An 18,837-nucleotide genomic window follows, 5' to 3' on the forward strand; every position below is an offset into this window, starting at 1 on the left:
AAAGAAAAAACGCAAAAAGATTGGGTAAGCTTGCGATCATAGATATTTTCTCATTTAATTAATTCTGCCACAGACACACTTAACAGACATGACTGACCGTATCCGTGAAATTGATTCGCATGGTGGAAAATTTTCGCCTGCAGTACATAATATCACTCGCGCTCTTTGCAGTTTGCAGTGTGGTGGTGCCACCTGTAGCTGTCAGATGTAACTACTATGCTCCCATCTGGTTTATCATTGTTGATTGTTGTGTTTGTAAGCAAAACAAAATCTCGTGGTTCGTGTCTTTGCAATAAGACCTAGTGATTAATTTCATTCTTTCAGTCATTTTTAAAGAGGTGACAACACTTCATACTAAAGGTATTGGACGTATTGGACACGTATGCTCTGAGTGTGAGATGATGATACAAGCAGTAGAGTCATGTGGTTCTGTCAAATCAGTTTATTATTAAATCTTGTTGTACATACTAATGGTAAATTACATATCTTGTGTTAAAAGGCTGCATGATCGACGAATGTTTGGAAGCACTTAAGATTTTTACAGTACATTTATCACTACAATTTTTCAGGTGTTGTTTTTCTTGAAGCACACTGCAAAACGCAATTTTTTAATAATATTTTCCTCGAGACATCTATGTGGCTATGATTGAGTACATAGACACATAAAAACACCTTGTATTATTTATTAGTTTACTGGAAGCATTGCAATGACCAAATATCCATAGAAAGATGATTTATTTTTGTGTGTTGAAATGTATTATGGACGTCGTGTGTAAGAGGAGATCAGGCACAATCTGGGCACAATCACGCATCAGGCACGTGAACAAAAAATCTAACAGTTTAATTGCGTTGAGCAATAATTGAATGTCGCTGCTATGGTACATATTATGTCGTGTAGTTAAAAAGCCAAATGGGTATTATATTTAGGACTAAATAAGATAGGTAGGTAGATGTTGAACAATACAGATAGCTTTCAATTTAGCCTGACACACATGCCTTTAACACTTTTACTTACTTGGCATTTTAGTTCCAGTAAACTGGTTAAGTTGATTTTAGTTCTTGTAAAACTATTTAAGTTAAACTAATTCGGCAGGCGTACCCAAACTATTTATTAGTGATGTATGTACTATGATCATAATAATTATTGTTACAACCATTTTTTAATGTTTTTATTTTTTTCATTGCTGTCATTCATTTTTGTCTCAAACAGTAAAAATTACAGTAATAATCTAATTCAGTCCTCTGCACCATTTGCAAAATAAACTTCCGGTTCTAATTATCCTAATTATCATTATTACAGATGAGTTCGTCAGCACTCTCGTATCAAGATGGAAGTGAGCTGGAGCCCAAAGAATTGATACCCCAACTCTGCAGACTTTTCTACGGGTAAGCCTTTTATCTTCATGGGTACACAATCGACAAGTCTTGATATAGAAGGATAAAAAAATTTACTAAAAACGAGTGCTTGTAGATAGGAAAAATCTTTCTCGGACTGAAGAACAGATAAAAATATTTTTCGAGCCGGTAATTTAATTGGAAAAGAATCCTAAATTTAGATGAACGTATTTTTTTACTTAAGTCACTTTTCGTGCACGCAAGAAGCAAAGCAGAACAAGTTAAAAAAACCTTAAATGGGCATAAATCTGATAAATTTAAAATTTTAATAAATAAACTCCCATGATATTTCAATCAGAGTGGGCGCCAGATCCATTAAGAATCTTTCTAAAAGGTAAACAAAATTTTGTCATCAAAAGCAAGACACACGACAGCACGGATGTTGCCTGATCGAGTTGACAAATGTCTAGAAATGGAAAATTTTAAGTCGAATCGAGATTTAACAAGCAATGCATGTATATTTTTCATTTAAGATTGGCCCTATCTAAAAATTAAGGCAAAATTAATCAAATTTAGAAATGAAAATTCAACAGACTGAGCTGGACATGAATTGCTGACTGCAATTTTTATGTAGCTTTGTGTCTCACTGATTCCAGTCTTTTTTTTCGAGAAAGAATTAATATGAAAATACCATTAAAACACTTAATTTATAAATTTTGGAGTGGGGGGTGATTCTTCGCCTCTGCTATGTATTCTAAACAATAATATTAACTTTTTCTGAACGTCTAGATTCCCTACTAGACACCAAAAGAGCCCAAATAACGCAATTTTAAAACTTCTGTACAAAATCACACTTGAATTCTAATCAAACCCTTTTTCACTCAAAATCTAAAAGGGCCAATTTGATGAGCTGAATGTTTCAAGTAAAAAAACACTGCTCCCAATATTTCGAGCACATTCAATGTTTTAAATAAATTTTGTTGTTTTTTCCTCAGACTCGGATGGGTAACTGGATCAGGTGGTGGAATCAGCATTCGAAAGGGCGACCAAATCTTTATCGCCCCCTCCGGCGTGCAGAAAGAATGTATTCAGCCTGAAGACCTTTTCATCCAGAACCTCGAAGGCGAGGACTTGTTAGTGCCGCCGCCGAGCAAGAAGCTGAAGAAAAGTCAATGCACACCCCTTTTCATGTGTGCCTACCGCCTACGAAACGCCCAAGCTGTAATTCATTCGCACTCAAAAAGCGCCGTCCTTGCCACCCTGATCAGTGCAGGAAATGAGTTCAGATGCACTCACCTTGAAATGATAAAGGTAAAGAATTTATATTTATTGGGAATTTTCCAAAATTTAGAAAAATAGGAATTTTACATTAATTTAATAGTTCCCCTTCAATTAATTAGCATCTTAGGGCAATACTCAAATGTAAATTTACTCATTTTTAATTGAGAAATGGACAGAATTTTATTATTAATAAAAATCCACTCCTAAACTCAATTAAAATATCCCTAAAACCAGAATTTACTCGATTTTCTAGCGTTAACAGCCACAGAAAATATAAACATAAAAGTTGGGGCTAAAAATTAAAGCGTTTCAGATTTTCTGGAAAATTGGGATTCCTCAAAGAAATCTGTTATCTAAGGGAAAATCACCAAACAGTCACTTCATCAGTTGTCCAATCCCAGTCCCCTTTTGTCAGTTTTGTCAAATCGTTAATTTGATCACGTGTGTTAAATATAAACTGAAATTAATCTTTTGCCATGACCAGCAGTGAATCAAAACAAATAAGAGAAAAGGTTTAGATGAAATATATTTCTTCTAGGAAAAACTTGATTGTATTGTAACTCAAGTTATACTGTATCTCTCCTCTTGTGCTGCAACGCTTCATACGCCTAATTAAAATACTCAACATACGTTTAATTGTCTACCTTAAGAAAAATAGATATTTTGCTAAGTTTCCATACTGTCTGTGATTTTGGTAATTTAAAATTTAGTTGCAAAACAATGAAAAAAAATTCGAATGGAATTTATTGCATCAGAATTATGTATAGTTATTCCTTGTTTTGAAATCTATGTACGGATGGGTATCTTTATATTATTAGCTCAGTAACATAGGCTTTAACAACCCGCATAAAAAAATATCACCTGAGAATGTTCTAAGAATATACCGATTTCGCCCAGGATTAATCTAAAAAATTAATTATATATGAACTTATGATACGGTTTTTCGTGATACTGGATTAATCTGTAGATTAATTTAAGAGAATATCCTTAGAATGTTCCAGGATTATTCTGCCGGGGTTTGTTTCAAAAAGCTCTAAAGAATGATCCTAGAACATTCTCAGAATATACTTATGGATTAATCTTTGGATTGATCTGGGATTCATATTTAGCGTATCAAATCTTTACATAGGATTATTCTTTTTTGATCATCCTGGAACATTCTTTGGTTAATCTAATATTATTTTAAGGTCAATATTAAGTGTGACAAATATTATCCCTAAGTTATTTTTAAAATTACTTCAGATTGTTCCTAGAATATTTCAAAATATGTTATAACTGCGATTTAATTGGGAATTACTTAAATAATTACAAACTTATTTAGTTACATTTTTAAAATTTATTGGTTTTTCATCATATCAGGTACAAAATTTTCTCTCATTCGATGCCAGCACCGCCAATCTTGAAGCCCAAACTGCAGAACTTAAACGATTGTATCTTTTCCCGTCGTGCAAAACATCTGCGGACGGCTTGAAGCTAAAAAAAGGGAGCGACTCGTAGAAAAAAAAATAAAAGCTTTTTTCAATCAGCTTTGCTTGGAAAATGGAAGGTAGAAGTATGTAAAGTTCATGCAAAATATTTTTCCATTTTCCATGCGAAGCCAATTGAATCAGAATGTGTAATACAAATTCTCGTAAGCGTACAAAAAAAGCGACCGCGATTTACATGGAAAAATTATATTTTTCATCACCGATTTACAGTTTCCGCCACCCAAACTTATTTATAGGGTTCTAATTAAGAACATTTGGGACTGGAGAGGATCCCATATCAAAATATTGGTGGCGAAAACCGTACAAGTAGCGGCGAAAAGTGTAATTTTACCATAAATCCGTTGGATTTGAAAGTTGCGCGATCTGTTCTTATTTCTTTGGACGCTAATCTATAAAATGAGACTTACCCTGTTAACCGTAAGATCCCAGGCCATCCGTCCGAGTCCGCGGGACGTCCGTGATGTCCCTTATTGGCGGCGTCCGGCGTCCTGCGTCCGTTAATAACTTCGATTTGAACGGCGGTTGACCGTTGACGCGTTAGACAAAGAGAGCGAAGCAGGATTTTGTAAGTCTCTTGCTGCTGCCACCGCCCGTCGCCCCTCCCCCGCTCCACAACAGAGGCAGGCAGCAGGCATTCCATGCAAGTGCGTGCATGCATGTGCAGCCGCCGCTACCACGCGCACACTAAAATCGCCCTTTTAACCCTTTTTTGTCCTTCTGATTTTTTATTCAAATTGGCCCGTTTGTCGGTAGCATTAATTAAGACTCCTTGTGTTAAGAAATTAATTTATTCAATCGCATTTATGATTTTTACCCTTTTTAATCTGGGCAGATACTTTGAAAAATAAAGGCATCATAATTTTGTGTTAAGATAATGAAAAATTTGTTAGGTTTTAATATAAAAATTGAATCCATCGCATTAATTAAAAAATATTTGCGAGAAAAAATAATTTTTGTGATAACGATTTCAAAATATTTAACAGTATGGCAGTTCATTTTCTTGATTAAATTATGTTTCATACTTATTTTTATGTTTTTAATTGTAAGAAAAATATCTAAGTTCTTCTCTTTTAGGGGTTTTTTTAAAGAATATTCTAGGAACATTAAAAAAATATTGAGAATTCATCTCAGAATGATCCATAGAATAATCTGGGGATATTCTATTAACTATATTCAAATTTCCCCTTTGGGATTATTCTAGGGATATTCTTGTAATTTAATCTCTAGATTAACTTTAAAACATTTTAAGGTTAATCTAGATTCATTCTAAGAAAATTCCAAAAATTATTTTTTTGGATTAATCTCAGAATGATCCAAAGAATAATCTGAGGATATATTTTTAGATTAATCTCTAGATTGATCTTAAACCTTCATAGATTAATCTCGATTAATACAGTATTCATCCTGGATCATTTTTTTGGATTAATTTTTTCGGGTAAATTTTGATTAATCTAAGATTATTCCGGATATTCCTGGGTTATATTTTTTTATGCGGGAAGATGATGAAGTCTCTTTTGGTGAAATATATATAAGACACAAAATATGGACAACAGCCAATATATCTTCTTGTTCTTTTTTATGGCAATCAAGTTTATCTTGGTAAATTTTCCTTGTTGGCTTTTAAAACCAAAACATTTTAAATGAATATAATTGCCCAACTTCTTTTTCTGCACTCAGGGTATTTATGACGCAAAGCTCGGACGTAACCTCAACTACAACGAGACTTTGGTGGTGCCCATTGTCGAAAACACGCCCTTCGAAGCCGACCTGGAAACCAGCCTCGCCGCTGCCATGGAAAAATACCCTGGCACGTCAGCGGTATTAGTGCGTCGCCACGGTTTCTATGTCTGGGGTAATTCCTGGCAGCAAGCGAAAGTTATGGCTGAATGCTACGATTACCTCTTTGACGTTGCGGTCCAGATGAAGCAGCTGGGCCAGGATGCGTCTGTCGCTCCGGAGGAGAAAAGCAATGGACATGACTAATGTGATTGGGGGAGTTTTAATTCAAAATATAGTGATATATTTCCTAAGTTGGATCGTTTGACGTAATAAAATTAATCAAAAAAGCATATTAATGAGTTTTAGTTGTAAATCATTTTTTTAAATCGAATACAATTTTAAGAACTCTCTCACTGTAAGCAGCAGAAAGCTACTCTAAATTCGTTTCTTTCTCAGTATTGATTATGCTGAGCGAGCACTTATTTGTAATTGCTCCGCGTTCAATGTACAGAGGAATGTGCAGTGTCAAGATGAAAGAGGGATAAACGAGACACTGATCGACAGCACGCTTTATTAAAGTGTTGGTTTTGCAGTCATTAATCTTTCTACCAGCTGACAGTGGTTGCTATTGAATTTACAAAAGGGTTTAGTGGAGTTTTAAATTTGGAACGATTTCGTGATAGACAAAAAGTACTTCTGATACGGATAACAACAAGATTTTATTATAAAATATAATTTCATATTCATCAGACTAGTGGTTAATAGTGTTTCGTGCCTCTTCTCCACACAGTGTCTCTCAAATAGGGCAGATCCGCTCCTGATATCATGTTTTCCAGGATGTCTTTAAATCCCAATTGGCTTGCGACGCGGTACTTCACCTCGACTGACTTTACATTGTTGACAATTTGCTTCATCATTTTGGCCATGTCGGAATTTATGCTTGATTCGTTTTGAAACCTTAAAATGATAATACAAAAGTAAACAAATTGCTCTCAATAACAGATATTGATGGTTGCTATATTATAAATGGTATATTTTTCAGGAAATATGTGCATGCTGTGTTAATGACTTGCTTTTTTTGAAATTTATAATAAGAATTTGGGGAAAATGTGTACTCAAATATCTTTCTGCATTAACAGTAGGATGAATTGCTAAAAGAATGGCTCAAGTTCATTGATGGACATCATACAATCACAGATCACATCCAAATTCTCGCTTATCTGTCTTTTCATGGAATTTAAGCAAAAAATTACCTTTTGGAAATATCTTCAACAAGGGCGGGGGTCAGGGTCATGGCCTTCATAAAATCTGTCAGGTATTGCTGCTCTTTCTTCAAGACACAATGGTGATAAAGGGTTGAACCCCAATCAACGGGGTGGCTGTACGCTTTCGCAACGATCACAGCTTGAGGGAATCTAAAGAGTGGAGTTAGTTACGAAATTTTAATCTCATGCCATGTGGTCCGGATTGCAAAACGTCCGTTTTTATCGAAGAAGCACATTTTTTTTATTTTTTTAATCAAAAAGACTGAAGGCAGTTCACTGAATTGAGCAATTTTATACCAATATAGCTAAGAGGTTTCCCTTCACAACTCATTAAACGGCGTGAGAAAGTTTCAACAGGCGTTTGAGAAAAATAATAATTTATAAAATATCATGTTTATTACAAAAAAAAAGATATTGCATAAACACTGAATAAAATTAATTTACTACATATTTGATTTTCCTATCATACCTGAAAATGTTGTTATTGTTGTTTATTCTCACAGTTAGCAATATATGTATATCTTATTTTGGATCTACAAAAAAATGGATGCCTTTATAATTACCGGAAATTCTCATGCTTAGAAACGAGCAAAATAATTTTTTAGCCGCGAGGAGTGTCTTCAGAAGAATTGTATAATTGACGATTTTCGCGATAGGATTAAGGGTAATTGTCAATTTTTACCGACTTTATTTGCCCATCCTGAATTTTACATATGTTGTTAGGGATGTTTCATAGTGTGTAACCTGAAATTTTGAGCAAAAAATTCGGGGGCTCTTTTTGGGAAATCGCGATTTTCGAAAATTGAAAACTTCAGATAGTAAATCCGAAATATCAAGTTATCTTCGGTCCAGATTGGAATTTTGATAAGATTTTTTCACCTCTAGACGTAAATTTTTAAGTAGAACAAGTTTGCCGTTGGTCAAAATTTTGTAGGTCAAAGGTCAAGGTCACAAATTCGCATACCAAATGTTTGGTTAAAAATATCGCAAAATACGCCCCCTCGGATTTTTTTCATGAAAACGTAAAAAATGTAGCCCTGAATGCGTAGAATCGAATGGTTAAGAGAAATCGATGGGCACTCTCGTAGATCGCGAGATATTTTGAATTTAAGGATTCGTGTCGAGCGTCCGGCACGACGACAACATCATCCGTCGATTTTACTTTCGTAATTTACGTCGGAATATGATCTGTTTCCCCACATGTTATGCATATGATTACCTAGAAAAATAAACAAGCTTTTCAGTGGTGTGCTTAAATTTTTTTTGGTATCAAACTTTTCAAGTAATAGCGGCGCGCGAAAAGAAAATATAAAATTTTCAAATATTGACATTTTTGCAAATCTCAAAACTCGGGTTCTAATCATCAGAATTGCAAAAACTACTCACCGTTGGACTCGTCTCGACCTACCCTAACCAGCTGAAAGGTTTAGGGGTGCTTTTACCCCCTACCCCTAAGACGCTACACTTTTTTTACTTTTTTTGAGGGGGTTGAAGTATATAAACTTAGGGGTAGGGGGTAAAAGCACCCCTAAACCTTTCAGCTGGTTAGGGTAGGTCGAGACGAGTCCAACGGTGGGTAGTTTTTGCAATTCTGATGATTAGAACCCGAGTTTTGAGATTTGCAAAAATGTCAATATTTGAAAATTTTATATTTTCTTTTCGCGCGCCGCTATTACTTGAAAAGTTTGATACCAAAAAAAATTTAAGCACACCACTGAAAAGCTTGTTTATTTTTCTAGGTAATCATATGCTTAACATGTGGGGTTACAGATCATATTCCGACGTAAATTACGAAAGTAAAATCGACGGATGATGTTGTCGTCGTGCCGGACGCTCGACACGAATCCTTAAATTCAAAATATCTCGCGATCTACGAGAGTGCCCATCGATTTCTCTTAACCATTCGATTCTACGCATTCAGGGCTACATTTTTTACGTTTTCATGAAAAAAATCCGAGGGGGCGTATTTTGCGATATTTTTAACCAAACATTTGGTATGCGAATTTGTGACCTTGACCTTTGACCTACAAAATTTTGACCAACGGCAAACTTGTTCTACTTAAAAATTTACGTCTAGAGGTGAAAAAATCTTATCAAAATTCCAATCTGGACCGAAGATAACTTGATATTTCGGATTTACTATCTGAAGTTTTCAATTTTCGAAAATCGCGATTTCCCAAAAAGAGCCCCCGAATTTTTTGCTCAAAATTTCAGGTTACACACTATGAAACATCCCTAACAACATATGTAAAATTCAGGATGGGCAAATAAAGTCGGTAAAAATTGACAATTACCCTTAATCCTATCGCGAAAATCGTCTATTATGGTTTTTATCGGGAATTATTCAAACTGCTTAATCATTTTTGACGAAAGTTTTGGCTACATCAAAGAATTTTGCCAAAATGTTACCACTTTTTTGCGGCAAAAACTATTTTATTCTGGTAATAACAAAATGCTGAAAAATAATAAATCGTATTTTTTCCAGAAAATTCTTGATTATTTAACTAACACTAGTTTTTCTCATTACTTCATGTCTTTTACCTGAAAATTGCATATTTCTTATTTGTTTTTGTATTAATTTTGCTCCAAGCAATGTGTAACATAGAGTTAAGTTCAATTGAATCCATGCATCACTAGTGTTTTCTGAAGTTAATTTTATCCTATGTATTATTGCTATTGCTGATAGTTAAATTTAAAACCACTGACAAACTATCATGTAAGAAAAATAAATGCAAATAATAAATTATCCTTACGTGAGTCGATTCATCACAAGGATGGACACCTGCGCTTGCTCCTGTCCAAGCAGGCAGTCGAGCGTGTGTCCATTGGCGACGCCGATGGTGAAAGAGATCTGCAGGGCAATCAGTTCAGCCTGGCTGGCACACTCCATGGCCTTGGACAGCTTGTTCGCCTGCAGATAGTACTCTGCTGCGTGTGTGTAGCTCTGCATGGCCGACTTGAGGTGTAAGCCGAGGTCAGTGCTCCCCTTTAGTACCTCCGGCGTCGGCTGCTTCGGCTTGGGCTTATACTTGGTCGCAGTAATCGCGATGCCCAACTCGACGGCCGTCATGCTGAGCAACCGACCGATCGTGTCCTTCGCCTCAGCCTCCCAAATCTCAGCCACTTCAGTGTAGAGCCGGAAGTGCAGGGCCACGATTTGCAGGAGGTCGCGGTTCTCGCCGCATTTGCTCCGCACAAAATCGATCAGAGCCGTTTGCAAGCCAGGAACCTGGTATAATTGATTCATTTATATTTTTGCTAAGGAATAAACTGCATTATTTTCCTCCTATTTCATCGCTTTTTTTTGCTAGCCCAGGTTTCCCAGAAAAGCATTTCTCAGATAACTTGGACAAATTTTGAAACATACCTTATCCATTCCCTTGCCCAAGAGGCATTCAAACTGGTCGTTTTCCTTCAGAATTTGAAATATGTAAACCATGTCATTGTATCTCCTGATTCCAGTCACGAGGCGAACCTGGCAAAAACTTTGAATTTCAAACAATTCCCACCTTAATAATAAAACCCACCATCAACTGCCACTCCTGGTGCTGCAGAAGATGCGAGTTGAATGACCTAGTTTTCAAAAGGACCTCCTCAATTCCCTCCATATCGCAAGCCGCCGTGAAACAGTCATGAGCGCGAATCAGCAACTCGACCATAATACCATGAGCTGCAGAGAAGAATAATTAATATCAATTAAAATTAAACAAAAATACACATACTCTTTTTTATGTTTGCTGAAGGGGACGAGTCACGCAAATCTCTTGTAGCTGCCAACAGCTGCTTTCCTAACAAGACTGGATCGGGAGAAAGTTCAAGCACTAAATGAAAGCTGCTGTCCAACTCGTAACCCCAGAATATTCCTCCTGCAGACACATGTCTCATGTTAAGTTCAGTTATTTTATTACCAAGCAGGAACAACCTTGAACAGGACTCTTGTTAGAAACAGCAGCCAAAATTTCATCCTTCAGAAAAGCGGCCATATCTTCTTTAGAGATTTGCCCAGCCATTGAAAGGTCTGACGCCAACGCAAATTTATTAGGGCAGTCTTTTGATATTTCAGCTCGCATGTAGCTTACAGTGTCCTCCACGGTGATTATGTCCTGTAAAAACTCGTTGAAATAATTCTAAAAATAAGGGGATGATTCACTTACAATGTAAGGTTTGTCAATATTCATTGACACCCTGTAGCACGCTGCAATTCTCTCTCCAATGGCTTTGCCATGTTGCAACCGCAGCGTGAGCTTTTCAATTGCATTCAGAACCTCTTGCTTTTCTTTGGGAGGACTTTCCACAAACTCTGAGCCATTGGAGCTCTGTCCAGCCGTACTGAGAGACACTGGATTGCATTTAATTAGTATTAAGTATACAAAATCTAGACAGATATTGATATTACTGGACGCCAACGAGGAAACTCGCAAGGAGTAAAGCGGCCGTCTTCGGAAACTACTGGAAGATGCGTACGACTGTTCCATCATCATTCGCTGCTCTGAGCTTAGCTGGTACGGCATAATTTCACTCTCAGCCAAACTGAGACAAGTTACAAGCAGCCCAAGGTCCTAGTATTATAGAACTTATAGCTAGAAATGGAATTTTAATCAAATTTTCAACCTTATTCTTGTGACAGAAGAGCGCTTCCAAACGCAAAGCAGACGCAACTCGTCCCTGGTCCAGGAGCTCTCCTATTACCGCATCCAGGGCTTTGATCTCGTTTTCATCCTCCAGCTTGGTTTCCAGATCTATATACCCAACGCCAGCTTCAGCAAAGAGCTCCTTTCTAGTTTTGCAGAACAACTTTGGCTTCAAAGGAGCATCAACCTGGGCAAACGTCCATAAGATTAGCTAGAATAAGATGAAAGTCAACTCACATCGCATTCTCCATCAATCTTCAGTCTTGTGCGCCACATTTCCAGCTCAACTTCGATGGCCTTGGTGATGTAGCAGTCCTGTCTCTTCCTCACGCTCATCTGCTTCGACAGGCTGTACCAACTATGAGCGAACTGCAGAACTTGATATCTTAACAAGGTCTCAGTTAACAATTTATTTTAATTAGAGTTAAATGAAGTTACTTCTCTATCAAGCTTTTTCTGGATTCAACGTGCTCATGGAAAAACTCAGCAGCAACAAGAGGCTGAATTTTAGCCTCAACAAACGCGAGTTGGCATTCCTTCCAGATTTTAATATTTTCCTCCGTGCTGTTTATCTCATTGATCGCCTTTTTCCACTTTAAAAGACATTATAAATTGAGGAGAAGAAAACCGAAAATTTCAATATACCTGAGCTATAACAACAGGTTCTTTTGGGAGCCCTGCTATCCGGGCCATTTCCAAAGCTTGCGTGAAAAAGCTGCCATCAACCAGTCTTTGAAGACAAGCCTGCAGTTCATTTTCTGAGCCTCTTCTTGCCACACAGAGAGTAGTGTAGTCAATCGTGACGCCGGTTTGCAAGAGACACTTCTGAAGTTGCAGCAGGTGCGTAAAATCAGGGCACTCAACTGTCAATTAAATAGAAATGATAAATATTTCCAGATTTTGAATCGAAATCAAACAACCTGTGATGTATTCTGTGAAGGAACTTTTGCACAAGGCCTGAAGGAATTTATATTGGTTGTAGGAGGAGGAAAAGTTGTTCGCCAATGCAGTGCATACGATTTTTACTGAAGTTCTGTAGACCCAAGTCCTCTGCATCAGAAAAGCGTGAGGAGTGTCTTCAGACACCTATAATTGGAGATTGTTAATATTTAAGAGACTATAATGAAAATATCTTACAGCCACTGGCAGGTCTTGGCACTGGGCTTTGAAGATCTGAATCAAGTCGACAGCCTCGTCAAAGCACTTGTCAACCACGCAGTTTTTGATAAATTTGACCAACACTCTCAAAGGGCACTCCTACAGAAAAGGTTTGAAATTCATGCAGCTTAAAAATATTAAAGAACTCACTGGTAGAAAAACATCCAGACTAATAGCAAGGGTTACAACATGATTAGTCCTTAGTGCCGAGAGGAACAAGAGTGGAATGCTGTTTTCATTCCAAACAGATAAACTGCCACCAATTTCTTGCGCGACAATTTCTTTTCCTTGTTTGGACAGGGACGAGACGATCCAAACCCCAAGGCAGTCAACTAGAGAGCAACTCTATACAATTTAGAATTGATTATTTCGTTCAGCAGATTATCATTGAAGGGGAATACCTCGTAACAGGAGGCCAAGACAGCCAGAAAGGGATTGTTGTGGTACAGACAGGCCTCGAGAAAAGCGTGGGGTGGACTGATGTAAGAATGGCATGCCAAAATGCAGCGGAAAAGATCGTTTTCAAAGTCAGGAAGGGCGACTGATTGTGAGGTGGCTGCAATGTCACCAACAAGCGAGTTCTCGCTGCTCCAACTGATGGCCAAGAGCGACGATCCATCTGCAGAGCTGTTGCTTGATGACGGCTGAGGAAAATCTCAAAATGCATTTGTCTGTATGGGAGTTTTTAGGTTATTACCTGAATGATCTTCTCAGTTACACCAATTTTTGAGTACAGCGACATCCTGATGTCTCTAGGCTGTAATGGTGACACGAATTTTGATACTGGACTTTGAGATGTTCGAAGAAAGGAGTGCTTTAGATGGTTTCTTGTGCTTTCTGACTCAATCAGCTCAACAAGGTGGAAGGCCTGTTGGTAAACACATTGCAGATTACGAATTTAGTAATTGCTATTGGTACAAACCTGCTCAACGGAGTACTGATAAAGATCAAGGCAAATTACGAAGTGCAGCCACATGCCTGATTGGCAGTAAAACTTGAGAAGCGACTCTGGCATTGGCAAATTGTGAACTTTGGAGAGCCGAACAGCCACTGCCCAATTTTTAATTGGAATGAACGTGTTGATTTGGTTCAGATCATTAGGGACCAGTGATGTTTCCAAGAGGTCTAATAATTTTGAAGCAGCCTCCTCTCTATTAACCAGCAAGTTGTTCATCAGCTCTCCTAAAAATTTAAATTAATAATTGCTTGAATATAACCTCAGAACCAGTACCAATCGATTCCTTTGAATGTGCAGTAGGCATATTCTTCAAAATCGTTGCGCCAGTGGTAACGTGCAGTCTTGCTTTTTCTGAAGACAGTCCGAGCATTTCAATGAAACTTATACATGCTGCTGCGATTGACTGGCAACAAAATTGGCCCAGTGCAATTCCATGGGCCACATTGCACGCCTGCTTGATCCTAAATTTAATTAATGTAGACCTCAAATTAAAATAAGTGGATTAATTGGATCTACCTTGCTTTGCTGAGCTTTTTAAATTGCCGGAACTCCTCAACGATGAAAGAGCAGTATGCGAATGAAGGTCGGCCCTGCTTGATGTAGTATTCGTAGTTGATGAATTGGTTGTTTGCATACTTCTCATAGGGACTTCCTTTTGAAAAGCTGGGCATTTTTGAGGGAGTCTCATCATCAGACCTTCTGCATACATGAATTTCATTACATAAAAGAGGTTCAAATATAAATAATTTTGCACCTGTTACTGTCTTGCCAGTCGAAAAGCTTTGGTACATCAAAAGCAGATCCACGCTCCAGAAGCTCATAAAGCGTCACATCCGGTTTTTGACACTCGTTCCAAGTTTCCTCTGTCAAAATCATCTCCAAAACTGGAAAGCTTCTTTTGACAGAATCAACAACTTCCTGCGTGAGAGGCGCCTTCAGGTCTGCGCACAAACCGGTCAAAATTTCTTGAAAATTGTGTTTATTTTTCAGCAAAATCAGCGCCATGGCAATCATTGGCTGTTCTTCCAAGTACTTCTGAACATCCCCAGGGGCCAACAGCTCTAAATTCTTTTCAATGGCCTTGATAAAGTTTTCAGTGGTGTAATCAGTCGATAGTTGAACCATGGAATACCAAGCTTGCAGCCAGATCAAGGAAGTTTCTGGTAGATCACAGCTTTCAATGGTTTCCCACAGATCCTTGTCTTCAGTAACAAAAGAGAACATCAGAGGTGCGATTTTGTAGTGGGCGCTGAATTTGATGAGCATTTTTGAGAACGCTTTCCACGAAACAGTCGACGTGGGCAGCTCAAGCACCGTCCTCACGTTTGCCAGGTTCTTGCTTCGAACAAATCGCGTGAGGATGGAGCTGATGGAGATCTTGTCCACCGAGCAGAAAATTCCAAGCGAACTCAAGTGGTCCAACACCAGATCCTTAGTAGAAGTCAAGCAGTCTGCTGTCGTGACCCTTTCAACCATTTCCAGATTGACCGTCCACTTTTTGAAAAGGGACAGCAGCGTGTCGGGAAAATTTGACTTGCAGTCAAGTTTGGCTTGAATTGCTTCTGCCAAGTTTTCAGGGGGAGATGAACCAAAACACAGGTCAACCCAAAGGTTTAGAAGGTCTGGCTGGTTGATGGTCAATAGGTAATTCCAGGTGGCCTCTGGCTCAATTCGTGTTATGAATTCGGATTCTGTGAAAATAAACAGATTAAATAAACAGGGTTGAAACAGTGGAAAATCTACAAACCTTGGCAGCAGAAAAACAGTTCAGCCAATACTATCTTTCGCCATAATTCTGACTGGGCAATCACAAAACCAAGCGAAACTCTCACATAATCATCTCTCAAGTCACTTCTGAAGAGGAAAAAAATTTAACAATTAGTTTAGTTTCATCTCTTACAAAAAGGAATTCTTGGTTTTTTCGCTCTAATCAGTATTTTCTTTTATATCAAATGTCCAATTTCATGAAATAAGAGGAAAATGACCAATGAATGATGTAATTTAGTATGCAGATATGCAAAAGTCAATTGATGTGATTTTTTTTAAAATTTAGGTTAATTAAGTCATGATTTTTTACGATTCATGCTATGTATTCCTCAACAGTTAAATATTTAATGAAAATAATTTAATATTTTTCAAATTGCTGTGACAATTGTCTGTGACCTCCAAAAAACATCAATTGTAGAGTGATTTTTGCAACACTTTAAAAATACATAGTAAAGCAATACTACTTTCGCAATAAATCATATTTATTAAATAATTTAAGATATTACTAATTTACCAATTGATAACTGGCTGTGGCAGCGGAATTTGGTTGTAACTTTTTTTCAATGAATCCCAAATATTTTAGTGTTGAAAAAGTCGCTCAACAATTGATATAAATGTTAAAATTAAAACCTGTATTGTCGTATGTTACTGGCAATCACTGCTGAAACAGCGAACTAACGTTAAATTTATACAAGCACCAAATAAAAGCGCGAGTAGTTTCCTAAATGTTTAGATCCACGAGAATTTTTGTATATCAGAGCAAAACGATCCCAGGGTTCCATTGTTTAGAGAAAAAATAATCATACCTTGGCACCAAATACTTGTACAGGATCTGCTTCACATCCCTCAAAAACTTTGCAGCACTCAATTCCTCGTGTGACAGAGATTCCAAGTTAGAAAGATGCAGAAACAAAATTTCCTGCAGCTTGTCATCAAAGGTGTCAAGAAAGTGTCTTTTTAGCTCAATCAGTGGCACTTTACCCTGTAAAATTATGTATTTAATTCCAGCTGTTAAATCAATTTCAATTTGTGTACCATCTTGGTTAGAATTGTCTCAGCTTGATCCACTTTTCCAGATTTTAGAAGTTCCATGACCCAATCATTTGTAACCCTGTCATACAGGGACTGAAAGCTTTTCTGGGGCTGCCTCTTTGCTTTAGCAAAGTACGTGTTTGCAATGGGAATGCAATTTTTCTCAACTGCCTGCTTGATAATCTCAGCTTCAGGTAATTCATTCCACTCATTCCAAATCTCTTGCATCTGTGGACTCAATTCCTGAAGCTCCTTAGGCACGGGTTTGCTGCTTTCTGCTTTAGATTGGAGCTTAGGAGGGTGATAGAGAAACGATCGCAACAAGACGACACTCTTCATGACATTTTTCTCAAGTGAGGAAAGCAAGTCTGAGTCCGCTCCTTTAGCGTTACTGTCTAAAATCTTGTAAATGCTGCCAAGGAGGTTGTAAAAGTGGTTGAGACTCAGCGTGAGCAGACTTTCAGCATAATCAAAGCTCGAGACATTGTCCTCAATGCTAGACACGAGTGTTTGCAGCAATTGTTCCAGGTTGGCACACAGGATTGTGAGATTATTCGCAGTTGACATGGGTTTTAGGTGCTTTGGAAATCCTAATAAGATGTGAAATAGAATTTGAAGTGAAATTAAAATAATTTTTTACCTAAATTGTGCAGTTTCAGTGCAAATCTGACAACTTCAATCTGTCGAGAAGTCAAACCCTCAGTCAAAACTGGCAGTGCAACGTCTATGTCTTGCCAACCATCGCCCTGGAGCATACTGATCAAGCAGGAGTGACCAACTCGCTCCAGAACCTATACAAAACTCAAGATTAGTTTTAGAAAAGGTGATTTTTAGAGTTTTTGTTATACCATGTGAGCCAAATCTTTCTTCTGCACACCATGCAAATTCAGTCTGATGTGGCAAGGGGAGAAGAAGACATCGGCGCAGTCCAAATATCCAAGCATGCAAACTTTGGAGTCTTCCACCAGGAATTCTTCATTAAGACAACGTCCAGAGCTGGGATCGTAAACGCGAAATATTCCTCCACCAGCCTGGTGCGAGTACCAAACTGCGAGACCGCTTGAGCAGAAACTGATGGCCTCCAAGCAGCAGCTCTCTAGCGCGGCAATCTTGACTTCACTTGAGGATTCTTTGTCTCTAATGAGCAACTGCTGCATGCTGATGAAAAATATCTCATGGTTTAAGTCAGTCACAGCCACGCTCTCTGAAGTCACTGCCAGCTTGATTAGACAAGCTGCATCTTTCAAGAACTGCGACAAATTAATGTTGCAATTCACTTCTTGCCCAGTGTTTGCATCATAAATGTCTGGAATTGATATTAATATAGTTCATGGCTTTGTGCCAATATTGGTTATTACCTAGAATGCCTTGGTCCGACAGCAAATAAATTTTTTGGCCGTAAATTTTGGAGTCAATTAATGTTCTCTTTGTGGAAATGATGAAATCTTTGACCCAAATCCCATTTTCATTCCACTCAACAGACACAACAGTGCCGAATGGAGGACAGGATAAAATAATTTGATGTCTGGAAAATTTCAAGACCTTCGCATCCAGAGTTGGTTTCTCTGCAGAGAAATCTAAAATTTTTATAACCAAATTATAAATCTAACAGTTTATAAAATCTCACAAAGCACTCACCTAAAAATTTAGCCTGTCTTAAATTTTTAGATGTGAGAATGACAGCTCTCTTTTTGTTTTGGAAAGAGAAAATTTGGACATCTCCATCCTTGAGGACAGCCACCAACTCTCCAGAGCTGTCTTCAGAAAAAGCCAGGCTGAATGTAAAAAGGCAAAATTAAAATCATAATAATTTAAAGCCAGAGTTTTAACTTTACTCGCTTATGGGTTTGGATAATTTCCAGATTACGTCAGCGCGATTCTGACTGTTGGTATGGCAATATGGAAACACAATCCCTTCATTTCCCTTGCTGAGGACCGCAATCAAGTCTAAATTGTAGGAAAAGCTGAGGGATTTGGCGTCTCGAACGGTTGCCAGTGGCGGATCAAACTCGGCAATCGCAAATTTCTGGCTGTCCATGTTGAAAAATTAATTGGCCCACACGATTCAAAATCAGATCACAAAATCATAAACTTTAACGCAGTTAAAAACAACATTTTTTTAAGAAACAAATATTAGATATCCTGTGTTTACAAAATAATAACACCCAGTCATATGATCACATTGTGTGTAGTTTCACCGGCCA

General features: G+C 37.7%; 2 protein-coding genes across 2 annotated transcripts; one reads left to right on the top strand and one right to left on the bottom strand.

Moving 5' to 3' along the window:
• Window positions 1-219: 219 nt before the first annotated feature.
• Window positions 220-6,172, top strand: LOC135937157 (probable methylthioribulose-1-phosphate dehydratase). The gene is made up of 4 exons (XM_065480244.1): window positions 220-360; window positions 1,301-1,386; window positions 2,331-2,646; window positions 5,781-6,172. The coding sequence occupies exons 2-4, from the start codon at window positions 1,301-1,303 to the stop codon at window positions 6,084-6,086; spliced, it is 708 nt and encodes a 235-aa protein (XP_065336316.1). The 5' UTR covers window positions 220-360; the 3' UTR covers window positions 6,087-6,172.
• Window positions 6,173-6,522: 350 nt separating this feature from the next.
• On the bottom strand, window positions 6,523-18,776 carry LOC135935525 (spatacsin). Its single transcript, XM_065477928.1, has 30 exons — window positions 18,469-18,776; window positions 18,272-18,408; window positions 17,992-18,210; window positions 17,482-17,939; window positions 17,274-17,424; window positions 16,637-17,223; window positions 16,408-16,583; window positions 15,582-15,688; window positions 14,589-15,525; window positions 14,351-14,533; window positions 14,108-14,295; window positions 13,799-14,058; window positions 13,574-13,744; window positions 13,278-13,520; window positions 13,027-13,221; window positions 12,856-12,975; window positions 12,639-12,804; window positions 12,364-12,581; window positions 12,157-12,311; window positions 11,956-12,103; window positions 11,699-11,905; window positions 11,484-11,646; window positions 11,242-11,426; window positions 11,010-11,190; window positions 10,810-10,953; window positions 10,615-10,757; window positions 10,455-10,562; window positions 9,841-10,316; window positions 7,076-7,237; window positions 6,523-6,779 (listed from the first exon to the last, which is right to left on the bottom strand). The coding sequence occupies exons 1-30, from the start codon at window positions 18,669-18,671 to the stop codon at window positions 6,581-6,583; spliced, it is 6,990 nt and encodes a 2,329-aa protein (XP_065334000.1). The 5' UTR covers window positions 18,672-18,776; the 3' UTR covers window positions 6,523-6,580.
• Window positions 18,777-18,837: the final 61 nt, after the last annotated feature.

Source organism: Cloeon dipterum, chromosome 2 (genome assembly GCF_949628265.1).
Source record: "Cloeon dipterum chromosome 2, ieCloDipt1.1, whole genome shotgun sequence".
Classification (NCBI taxonomy): Eukaryota; Metazoa; Arthropoda; class Insecta; order Ephemeroptera; family Baetidae; genus Cloeon; species Cloeon dipterum.